This window comes from Schistocerca americana, chromosome 8 (assembly GCF_021461395.2).
Source record: "Schistocerca americana isolate TAMUIC-IGC-003095 chromosome 8, iqSchAmer2.1, whole genome shotgun sequence".
NCBI lineage: Eukaryota > Metazoa > Arthropoda > Insecta > Orthoptera > Acrididae > Schistocerca > Schistocerca americana.
The window spans coordinates 522281249-522294121 of NC_060126.1; the positions used below are offsets into that span (position 1 = coordinate 522281249).

Genomic DNA, 12873 nt, shown 5'->3' on the forward strand with positions numbered 1-12873 from the left:
TTTTGTTTTATGTAACTCGTTTAAGACACCGTATCGAAGAAAATGTAACTATTCGCTCTCCCGTATGATAAAAGTTCATCGAAATCCCATAATACGGTGGTGAGAATTAGTCTTTCAGCGACGTAACAGTGTGGAAGCCAAACGACACAGTCGGAATGAGCTTTCAGAACGTAGTTTGGTCAGTTGAGAAGCCGTTGAATTACGTTTTACATTCGCAAAATACATAACATAATGCCGAGTCTCAACTTCACCTCTATTCTGAAACAGTTCACGTAGACAAACGGCAGTATGGAAGACATTCCTGAAAGTATATAACTATTTGAGCATATAACGTCACTGTTCGTAGCATGCTGAACTGTCGTAAGAAACTTGTGTTCGGCGAGTAGACGTCATAGGCATTGCCTGGGCTGTCTAATAATACTCAGTTTACAACGAGAATACTGAAGCTAATATCATCGTTCGGGACGACAGTTTGAGAATGAAAATTCGACCTTCAGTCACCTTTGTGTACCATCGTTAAACAGCTTGGTAGATACTCGTTAACAAGTAAACGAAGCGTCGACCATTTAAACGCAAACTGTTTATCAGGGAAAAAACTATCTGACAGCGTAGAATAATTGAAAATAAATGTAGGAAACCGACTCACAGTAAATCACAAAGAATGGCTGATTGCCAGAGAACCACGTTACACAATTGTGTGAAGAGCTAAATCGGCAAATAAATTTATTTTCTAACAGTTCCGTACACTGGCTTTAACGACAAGTCGCATGTTTCATTTCTAGTGTTAGAGAAGGACGCTGGAATCGAAATTTTTAATCGGGGAGGCTAAATTAATGGTAAAATAAATGGTACTTTTGTGATGGAGCAGGAAATAGTCGCCATGCGTACAGTGTGCGACGAAGAAACGCGGTGACGTCATGCGCTCTCTTTCTTGGCGGCTGTTCCGGAAGCGGCTGGCAGCAATGGAACGCAGAGCGCAGTGGCTGAGGCACGAAACACGAATTCGCGGCGGGCAGGAAGTGGAATGGCGTCGGTCAGTGCTGACGTCTCTTTGGTAGCTGCCAGCTTCAGTCAGCAGGCAACACAGTGCCAGGTTGTGTCAGAGACTACGAAAGCGTAGACTTTGTGCGTAAATCGAGTTTGTGAGTCTCTGCAATTTATTGAGATTTTAGACACAGTAAAGAGTGCTTCTCTTGGTAGTTGATGTTGTCAGCGATTAGTAAACAATGGAGATTAACAGATTTCAGTCAATTCTGATAATCCCGTCACCCACGTCAGTGAAGGTCTTCTCAGAGTGTGTGCCCAGTAACTTAGTAAGTATGCTTAGAAATATAATCTTCATGTATGTTGCAAAACGAGTGGCTGAATCATCTCCGTTGATTATATAAACGGGTGTTACACGTTGTTTAACTTGTACTTGGAAGATATTTAGTAAAACATGTGATAAACACAGGTTTTTAATGAGATGTGTATGAATAGCGTTTATGGTTGCTAGTCTATTGGTCTCTAACAAAAACAGATTCGTGATCAATTCTAGGCCGGACACATACTTTTAGGTTGTCACAAATGTTCAAAATTTTGTCTCGTATTTCTTTTTTCTTCGCAGCTCTCTCTTCGGCATGATAAATTGCCTTGAAGCGTTCTCCACCATCTTCTTGCCATCGTCAGTTTGTTGGTTGTCGCTTTGGGTCGCAAAACAGCTGCGGTCATAAGCGCCCGTCCCCTCGTCAGTAATAAGGAACGCTAGTGGACCTACTACATGTGAATTACTTTCCAGGAGCAACATCGGTGTGATAAATACGTGGCGGCTAACGAAAATTTGTAAAAAGCCAAGACTCGAATGCAGATATCTTGCTTTTCGCAAGCAGTCCCCCTTATCCATTCTATAAAAACATGAATAAACTTTGTTTGTCGCTTATGTATTCCTGTTAATTAGATGTCGACAGAAGACACTGATTTAGTTTCTACTGACTGCATACATTTCATTTTAATGATTTCAATCAATTGCAATGAATCCCTTGAGAATGTGACCCACGATCCTGCTTTATGTGCGTTCCTGTGATAGACCGCTGTACCCGCAGGTCTGAAGCGCCTTGCCACGGTTCGCGCGGCCCCTCCCGTCGGGGGTGCGAGTCCCCCCTCGGGCAAGGGTGTGTGTGTTGTCCTCAGCGTAGGTTAGTTTAAGTTAGGTTAGGTAGTGAGAAAGCCTAGGGACCGGTGACCTCAGCAGTCTGGTCCCACAGGACCTTACCATAAAATTCCAAAATTTCTGATGGACCGGAATGGCGAACCATGTGTGTTTGTTCGGAAGCGAGGGGAGGAACCATTAGTGACATTGAGAGTCCCCAGAGGGTGCTCAGGTAGCCTAACGATTAAGGTGAGTTCTGGCAAAAAGTTAGAGATCCAGGTTCGACCCTTACTGTCTCGTTAATCAGATACTGCTTTTCATTGATGATGACATTTTCATTCAATTAATCCCCGTAGGTTTTGTGCCAGTATAATTAATTCAGTTGGCTACCGTGTAGAAGCAGCTTACGAATGTTTACTAATGACACTGGAAACCACTTCATCTTTCGAGGCAGTGTTTCGTGTGAGGATGGCTAAATGCTAAGGCGTGCTTTGTGGAGGGCGACTTAACTGCTAAGCAGTGCAAAAAAAAAGATTACGTACGGCTTACTACGAGCGACTTCCATTACGTCTGCAACGAAAGAAACACGTTAAAGGCACGGCCTAATCGGCGATTTCGCTGCCAGCAAGTGGAGGCACCACGGTCGAGCAGTGGTCAGGTGGTCGTGTGGTCGTGAAAGTGGCGCTCTGGTTCCGCGGACAAGTGGCGAGGTAGCTGCCTGGTGGGGGCCGGTGAATATCGCACGCGGCTTTCTCGCGAGGGTCAGCGGAGAAAGTGCTCCGATCCGGTCGCTCCGCCGCCACAGGCGTCCGGTAAACCCGTCCCTGAGCAGCGAGGCGCGGCCGTCCAAGCTCACGTATACAGCCCGGGTTTGCTGAGTGGGAAAAAACTGCAGGAGACTGTCCCTGACAGGACAAGGTGCAAAAAAAGGCCGTGTGGACGTATGGCCGGAAATGCGTTCCAACGGAGATGCATGCACTTGAAGGTAAAGGTCTTTGACACCGTAGGTTTCAGTTATTGGAAGCACAAATGAGAACACATCAGGTACGTGGGAATGTTGTGTCCGTACTAGTGTCAGCTCTAGAGTCAAGAGGAGAGTGAGCCGCACGCGGGCACGTTTCGCTGTGGCTCAATCTGCTTAAATGGGAAAGAAAGAAAGAAAGAAAAGAGAAAGCACATGTTTCTAATATGTATGGGACTTGGATATACGTCCTAATCTCCTTCTCTCCTTGGCCTCTGTATGTCTCCCCTCCTCCTTTCTTTGCCTATCACCTGCTCCCTCTCTCTGTCCTTCTTCTCTTCACCTCCCTCACCATCGATCTCCTGCTGCCCTCTCTCTCTCTGTCTACTTCCTCCTTCCCGTTTTCTACGTCCATTTCCTCCCACTCCTCTGTCCATTTCCTCTTTCCCCGACCTTGCGCTTTGTTTATTGTCACTGCATATTCAGATTCTATAGTAGTATTCTAATCATGTACCAATAAACCATAAGTACAATTATATATATGTATTAAAAAGTATATTGACTATATTAGTCCAAACGTTTGTTATATTAACATGTAAAAATATGCAGTCAATCGGAAAGGTACATTTTGAGATTCTTGGAAACAATATTTTCCCTTTATGTATTACATATATTTCATGTATGTATTAAAATACACATATGTTAAAGAATTGGGCACGTGAAAACACGCCAGTATTAGAATTCAACGTTGTCAAAATTTCAAAGCAACCGGTCAAGCACTTTCACAGATAAACGATTTTGAACAAACCAGCATTTACATTTTGAAACGTTTCCCCCTTCTATTACTTACATAGTACATGTTTAACAGATAGTGTTCCAGTATATAAAAACTCTTAAATATTCGAATGCAAAGTTGTGTCAAAATTTCAAAGCAAACCATGAAGAACTTTCGGACTTTCGAGAGTCTGAGATTTTTATTTATATCGATTTTTGGGAACTGGAACAAATTGAGAAGGCTGCAAAATTGATGAAGGTGGCAGAGAAAGCGACAGTATGGTGGTCTCTTCCTTCTTCTGCAAGAGCGAAGGAGTGTTAAGCTCATAGAAAGATACTGCCCATCTTACGTACTGTCATGCACCTTTTTTTTTTTTTTCGATCTCTTGAAAGGTTTATGAAATACAAAAAACGTCCTCTACTCGTGAACGTGCTATGAGCTACAGTTACGTCGTGCCTGTGGAGCAGTGAATGTAACGCCAGGAGTTGAGGCACGAACGTAAAAATTGGGGCAGGCTGCGTCTGAGCTGGCCGGCGCGGCCATGACACAGTGTTGGCGGGGATCCCTGCTCCGCTGGCCGCCGTAATGGGCCGCCACGGCGGTCAAGGGCGCCAGCGAGCGCAGCCTCTGCCGGCCGCAACAGGTCCCACCACTGTGCGCTCTGCAGCAGGACTGCACCAGGGAAGCCGGGATGTGGCAGGGCGAGGTAATGGTAGCGAGCTTCTCAGAACCCGTCACTAGGCCGAGAGGAGCTTCATCCAGGAGTGTAACGTGGGGTGGTCGAATGTAACCATGAAAACTGTAAGTCCTGTAGATACTGTGTAGAGAGACAGAAAGAGAAAGAAAGAGAGACAGCTTTACTTTATTTTTTCGTTGTGTTCGTCACGTCTTGCTTCATTTGTGATTTATTGGGTTGCTGCATAAGTTCGTAGCGTTTTTCTGTGTTTTAATAAACTCAACAGATGCACATAACAGAGACTAGGCATCAATAATATATTCTCCTTCACTATTTGCAGGTCTGCCAATGCTGTGGTAACTTTCCGACTCCGCGACTGTGGAAATCAGGTGGTTTTGAAGCGAACTCGTCGAGCAGTGTTCGGAGCGCATTTTCATCAGGAAAGAGAGAGTTCACTGAAGGTTGTTCGATGGAGAGCGGGAAAGGTGAAAATCTGAGGGCGCAAGATCAAGTGAATAAGATAGATGCAGAATGACTTACCAACGCAACTCCTGTTAGTGTTTTTGTTTTGCCAGTTTAGCAGAATGCGTTCGGGCATTATCGCGGAGTTGCCTCACTTCGCACAGTCTTCCTGGTCGTTATTCTTGGATTGCGTCTGCAAGACGTTGTAGTTGTGTCGATAAATTTCAGCAGTGATGGTTATATCTCGGGGAGGCAATTCCACCAGGTGCATATCTTTATCTTTTATTGGTTGCGCTCAGGTCTTTCACGGGGAGTTACTGCTTTGTTTGTACTCATCCATTCCTTATGTTAGCGTGGTCATTTCTCGTCACCAGTGACGATACAAAATGGAAATGATCGACGTTGTTCACGAGCCAGCTGATGCTGAGCAAGCACGAATGCACTTATGGCCACCCGCTGATTTTTGTGATTTTGGCTTAGAGCATGTGGTACACATACACCCGATTTTTGAACCTTCCTCATTCCACGCAAATGTCGCACGATGGAGGGATAGCAACATTTCATCACATTTGCCGGTTTTCGAGTACAATGACGTGGCTCATTGTGGATTAATGCGTTTAAGTGATCTTCATCAAACCCCGAAGGTCTTTCTGAACATGGAGGGTCACTGATGTCTAAACTAACTTCCGTAAAACGAGAAAACCATTTTCTTGCCATGCTTTGTGCAAAGGCATTACCCTTTACATGTCCGCCTCCGTAGCGCAACGGTAGCGTTATCGCCTACCACGCAAGGTGGTCCGGGTTCGATTCCCGGCAGCGGACTGGGTGTTGTGTGTCATTCATCATAAGTGACACGCAAGTCGCCGAAGTCGCGTCAGCTAAAATACGGCGTCAACTTCCAATACGGCGGCCGAACCCCAAAGGTGATATCCCGGCCAATAAATGCCATACGATCATTTCATTTTTATCCTAAGCATGACACAAATGTTTCTGGCTGCCTCTTTTACTGTCACCCCTGTATTGCACTCAAACAGAAGAATATGTGGGAAATGTTCTGATTTTCCACTTGGCACAGCTCCAATCGCTATCTCCCAATGAAAAATGACAATATGTAAACTCAAATAGAAACAATGAGCTACAAATAAGAAATGGCAATCGGTAAGTAAACCTTATATTTTCGCCTCTGCCGTCGATACTCCTTTCCAAAGAATCACTATTTCGGAGAAAATGTCGGTTTTGGCTGATTTATCTAAGCACTGCATGAGCACAACTACTTGAAATTATAGTTGTGGGGTAAAACTCGTATCTTATTACACGTATAGCGTAATCCGTTGCCCTGGGAGGGAAAAAAATTAACACAGAGGTACCCGTTTATGTAGAATCTGTACCAAAACTACACTATGTTTTGCTTGCTTCGTTATTTTGAAATTTAACTTTTTTAAAAATTTGTGGTAAGTTCTATGGGGCCAAAGTGCTCAGGTCATCGGTCCGTAGGCTTACACACTACTTAATCTAACTTAAACTAACTAACGCTAAAGACAACACACACACACCCATGCCCAAGGGAGGACTCGAACCTCCGTCGGGGGTTGGGGGAGCAGCACGAACCGTGGCAAGGCGTCCCGTGCCGCACGGCTACCCCGCGCGGCGAAATTTAACGTCGTTCAAATAACTCCAAAATGTTTTACAACGCAGTCACTCTGTGGATAATAAACTAATTGACTTAGTGTAGCTTGAGGACGAATGACAATTACCTCTTACTGAGAAATGTGTTTAGAAGTCAGTTAATTATTCAACGATTTTCTGTGAAACGAAAAGGATTTTGTTCCTTGCTCCACAAGAAATTACTGTGTGACATTTGCTTTGTTACATCAAGTGCTAGTGTCGTGTCGTGACTCACCGTCTCTCTTTGCGTGACCGGAGATCTACTACGTAGTGCAGGTGCAGAGACCTTGGGGAAAATATCGCGCCTACTTGATGTTAGAAACTGCCAGGACTTGACATTCCAACCTAGTGGACAAAGATTTTTCGACTGATTTAAATAAACGCCATCGTCTATCATAACTCATAACGGCTCAGAATTTGAAAGTAGTTCAGAAACGTTCACTCAAAGTCCTCATAAATAACATCAGCAGTCATATTTTGAAATAGGTGTAACGTAAAGACTCAATCAGAAGAATGCTTTTGAATGACGAGATCTATTTTCATGGGTACAAAAATCATATTACAACTAGGAGCTATCGACAGATATCGACTTTCATTGAACATTAGTTGCAATATAGGAAGCTGACTCTCGCTTCGTACGAAGACTGTTCTGATACCTTCGTAATATTACATGAACAGTCACTAGCTCTGTACGTGGTGTTCTTACGCTCTGTTTGGCCGATGTCAGGTTTTATATTTAAATGTCACATATATACACAGATTTATCAAGTGGCACACTACCCATTTTGCATCCATTGTTCCATTGTCAAATGTGTGGTATTTTAAAAGGTTTTAAGACAAAGCTCTAGGACTAGAGAGCTACTACTTTTAAATGGCAAGTGCATGACACGCACATGCACGACACATTGTCAACGACTCCCACATTGAGCATAGATAATACGTCATTCTACATACAATATCTTCTGGAGAAGGCAGTTTTAAAAATATCGAAACAGGGTCAAGGTTTAATAAACTTGTATTTTGCAATTGATTGGCTGTTACTCCCAGTCCATTGAAATTTTATTTACTAATATAGAAACTGGAAGAGGAAAAAAGGTAAAAACAAATTTGAATTCAGCGCACACAGTACAGCCGAGATCACTCTATATTTATCCAGAGATAGAAAACCTTATTCTCCAGTTTGTTGTTATGTGGACGCAGGACTTCTTCCATTCATTACAAGCCTAGCGCCGGAGTAGCTGTAGAGTTCCGTAGCAAGCCGTTTGAAAAAAGTCATGGTGTTGATGTTGAATTTTGACAGAGATCAAAAACTTGCAATAGTAAGGAAACCGACGCTATTTTGACGAGTATAAATGAACAACAAGCTGTTCATTTAATCCGAATGCATCATGTAGATGCCACTACTCGGTGTAGCTGTTTTGTTGCTTTTAGATTGTGCCGCGACAGGTCATGAAGTTCGCTTGTTGCTTTGCGCGAAACAGTCTATCGCAGTTGTGAATAATCGTAAATAATTGCGATCGATGGAAAGGTGCTTGACAACGAAATAGCTTTCGCATAATATCACTGCCAAGTTGTGTAATTCGATGACGCTTGGATCGTACATAGAAAGAACTGCAACAGTACAGTACGGAAGGTAACTGAAAGACGAACACAAACGGTGCTTTAATTCAAAGGCAGTAGTTAGACTGTGACCGCGGTTTGTGAAGGGACACTGGACATTACAAAAGACGGGACGTGGTTCTTACCGGAGTGTGTGGCCACCACAGACGCCAAAGTACGCTCTCCAGCGTGCGCCCTTGCTGGTCGAAAGGCTGGTAACATCTTCCTGTGGCGCGGCGATCCGTTCCTTCACCAGCGCGGTTGACTTCTCCTGGATGGTCATCAGTGCATCTGAGCTGCAGAACTTCTCCCCATCCCATCCCATCCCACACCTGCTCGGTGGGAAAGGTCAAGGCAGTCCATTAGCGGATTGTCTTTTCGTTCCAAGAGGGCCTCCATTTACATTGTTACATGCGGTCGCGCCTGTTTGTCATCCATAGAAATAGAGTCGGGGTCGAGTGCACCCCGGAAAAGACGCACGGAAGAAAGGAATACAGTGTCACAATTTCGCTGACGGGTGAGTGTTCCGTATTCTGGAGGTCAGTACGCGCATGCATCGTTATGTCTTCCCACACTGACTCTCGGAGCACCAAAATGATGATACTCGACAGCGTTCTTGGGTATTTCACGTGTTTCCATCTCTCACCATATGAGGGTAAGTCGAGCATTCTCGAATATCACAGTTTTGGTGGTCCAGGCCTTACGTGGTGAGGAATGGGCGTAGTGACCACTAAATCCTTAAACACGGTACATTCACTGATCGACTTCATTGTGACAGTATTCTCCTTTCGCATGCCCGTTTTTTAGGGGTGCGTTCGGCCCTGACTTCATTTTTATGGATGAGAATGTGCGACCGAATCTAAGTTCACAGATGGAAGAGCTCTTGCAACGAGAGGATATTCGGTGAATGAATGGACTTGGCTGCCCGTTACACCGACTTAAATCCCATCGAGCACGTACGGGATGCGACGTTTAGACGTATTGCAATACGTCCATATGCAGCAACCACTATCCAAAGTTGTCAACCACGCTGGTGGAGGAATCGATCGCTCTACCCCAACATCTCCTTACCAACCTTATGACCAGCTTGTGAGCACGTTGAAGAGCATGCATTGCCGTCCATGGTGACCACACACTCTATTAAAAACATACATCGCCTTTTGTAATGTCTGGGTGTCCATCATACATTGCGGTGACTTCAGTGTAATTATTGTCTTCGAATAAAAGTGTCGTTTCTGTTGGTCTCATTGCATATTTCTCCCAGTTACCTTCTGTTCTCTGCCGTATCAGTTCTTTCTATGTATGCTTAAAGTTTAATCGAACTACGTTGCTTGGCAGCGACACGTATTGCGAAAATCAGTTTCATCCTCAAGTTTTGCTCAGCATTACAGTATGTCAGATGACTGTCGCTAAAGTTTCTACGGGGAACACTTTGTTCCAAGGCGTGAACTACGAAAGAGCGATGGGGAACGAGTAGCAGAATGGCATATCTGACTGAAGAAATTTATTGAAAAGCCACATCTTTATTGTTTGACCAACATCTGGTCACACAAATGCTGTCATAACCGTTTTCTCTTAGAGAGTCGTCATGAGATGGTCTGCTTGAAACGAAAGGAAAAAGGTTTCTGGAAAATTACTAGTAAGCTGTATATAGCTATAGGCACTTGACTACCTTAGGTGGTAAACCGTCACAGTACAACTGAACAAGTGAGGAGAGGAATTCACTACCAAATATATTTGCACTTTGATTTATGGAACTGAAGGCTGGAGAAGACTGCATAAGCGTATAAATCTTGTAACTCGTAAATCAGCGATTAACGATTAAAAGTATTCGCAATGTAAAATAATTGTCAGACATACTCATTTCTAAGGGAATAACTAGTAAAAACTACGTAACTTCGGGCGTCGGTAAACTATATCTGAATTAGGAGATTTGACGACGCCCGCCTACGTCTTAGCAAATCAAAGGAACTTCGCATCGTAATCTGAATAACACAGCCACTGCAATGTCGTATTCCTATAACATGGATCGCTTTTCTTTTGAAGCAACTGTGCTTCACACCTTCGTGACTGACGATTCGTACCGCGAAACGTAGAAATTTCCATATAGCGGATAGTGTTAACGCTTGTATCCTGTCAAAGTAGCGGGGTAGTTCATCCACGTGTCCGTTACTACTATTGTAAGTCGTGCATTGTATAAGACAGGAAGTAAGAACTTCGTGACGCCGCGTAGGAATTGACGACGCCGGAGCTTCACTGTGCCTCTGAGTGGCGCCCACACGGTCAGGTAAACGACAGCCGTCGTGAATCGTGCGTCGCCGGCTGCAGTCCGTCGCCAGGCCGCACACTTTCCTCTTCTGCGCAGCGCCGGCGGACGACGGCGTCGGGCACGCCTGCCTCCTCGGCGGAGAAAGTCTTGGCGTAAGGCGAGCGCGTAGGAAGGCCGGCTGGAGCGGCGTGCGTTTCGCGGACGCAGCGCCGCGCTGGAGTTCTCCGCCGCCGCCCGTCCAGCGGGCAAGTCACGAGTGCTTCAGCTCTGTCGCCGCTTCTCGCGAAGGAGGCGCAATTAGCAGGTCGGCAGCAATTTGCTGGAATCCTCTCCTTGAGTAAATGCAGAAAGCGTTTCGAATTAAACGGATGATGTAAAAGGTGCAAGGAGAGTGTACTGGAGTTTCAAAAGTTAGTTCTCAACGAGCACTGCATTTATTTTATTGTGGGTAACGTTTTACATAAGTACGGAAAAGTTAGTGTATACTGAAAGAATATTTCTTTCGCTATGACTGCTCGTGAGCGGTGTACGGAACTGCCGATTACTCTGGTGTTTGTTAGCGAGTCGGTGTACGTCATCAATGGCGTAAATTTTGACTAGCTAGCGGCAGTTTTTGAGGAAAAAATTTTGATTGGTAGAGCAGTAAATATTTTGCTTGAGCCAGTAATTTTAATGACTAGACATATACAAAATCGCGTAGTGGTAACACCAGTCCCGTCAGATCACCGAAGTTAAGCGCTGTCGGGCTGGGCTAGCACTTGGATGGCTGACCACGAGGACTGCCGAGCGCCGTTCGTAAGCGGGCTGCACACAGCCGTTGAGGCAAACTGAGGAGCTAGTTTAGTCGTGAGAAGTAACGGCTGGGGGCTCGTAAGCTGACATACGGCCGGGAGAGCGGCGTCCTGTCCACATGCCTCTCCAGTCCGCATCCAGTGGGCTGAGGATGACACGGCGGCCGGTCGGTAACATTGGGCCTTCGTGATCTGTTCGGGCGGAATTTAGTTCCTTTTGCAATTAAATTCTTTCCCGCACGCACAACAAAGTGAGTTCAAAGAAATTGTAGAAGTTGCATATGAAACCGCCTTCAGTAATGTGATATGTATGCTCTCGGTAACTGGTAATAAGAAGTGTGACAGGAAAATAATCTTGATGATTCAGACAATTTTGTCCCTCAAAATATTTTCATATCTTAGTTGATGTCACTGAGGTCCGGTGATGATGATGATGAGCGTTTGGCGTCATTGGCCGGGAGGCCCCTCGCGGGGCAGGTCCGGCCGCCATATCGCAGGTCTTATTACATTCGGCGCCACATTGGGCGACCTGCACGCCGGATGGGGATGAAATGATGATGAACACAACACAACACCCAGTCCCTGAGCGGAGAAAATCTCCGACCCAGCCGGGAATCGAACCCGGGCCCAGAGGACGGCAATCCGTCACGCTGACCACTCAGCTACTGGGGCGGACACTGAGGTCCGGTAATAAGAGGTCAAGCGTTAGTTTCAGACTACATAAAATGTTAGAAATCATTTTCTGGTCATTTTCCCCAGCAGGCAACTGGTGAAAATAGGCGTACATAAAGTCAAAGTGCTGATAGTCTTGTCGGACAATGGATTTCGCTTACTTGGAGATGCTACAGGAAGATCTGAGAGCGATTCAAGACAGGCATAAACATTTTCGGCTGTCTGCCCTCCGAACGGGCAAGTCTACTTTCAGACACGGTGCAGACCTATGTGGAAGAAGAAAAGCGGCAAAATAAGAGACTAATGAACTATATCGTCAAAATGATTGGTTAGAAAATTTTCAATTACGGGCGCATCTCTTTTATGCATGCGACTGGCAATACGTATAGGCCTATACTACCGTATCTCCTAGTCGGAAGCTAACGTCTCGTAATCTAAAAATAAAAAAATAAATAAATTGGTTTAAATTGCTCTGAGCACTATGGGACGTAACATCGGAGGTCATCAGTCCCCTAGAAATTAGAACTACTTAAACCTAACTAACCTAAGGACATCACACACATCAATGCCCGAGGCAGGGTTCGAACCTGCGACCGTAGCAGTCGCGCGGTTCCGGACTGAAGTTCCTAGAACCGCTCGGCCACCGCGGCCGGCTCTCGTAATCAGCAGCACTTTATACTATATGTGCATCGGTGAAAGGTACAATTATAGGTGACAGCTATCGCATCTACTCGATACCGTGATGTCATATGTCTGACGCTTGGCTGGTGACCTTTCTCAAGCACTGGAACGCGCTGTATAGGAGTAGTTCACACTATAACAGTGCAGTGACGACAGTCACTGACCTCAGAGGTGTAGTCAAGTTCATGACAGGT

General features: G+C 45.1%; 1 protein-coding gene across 1 annotated transcript in view; it reads right to left on the reverse strand.

Moving 5' to 3' along the window:
- The window catches only part of LOC124545958 (glucose dehydrogenase [FAD, quinone]-like), a 166753-nt gene that overhangs the window by 141616 nt on the left and 12264 nt on the right, over positions 1–12873 (reverse strand). The window contains exon 3 of the mRNA XM_047124921.1: positions 10615–10811. Coding sequence (XP_046980877.1) covers positions 10615–10811 — 197 coding nt within the window. The remainder of the gene's footprint in view (positions 1–10614; positions 10812–12873) is intronic.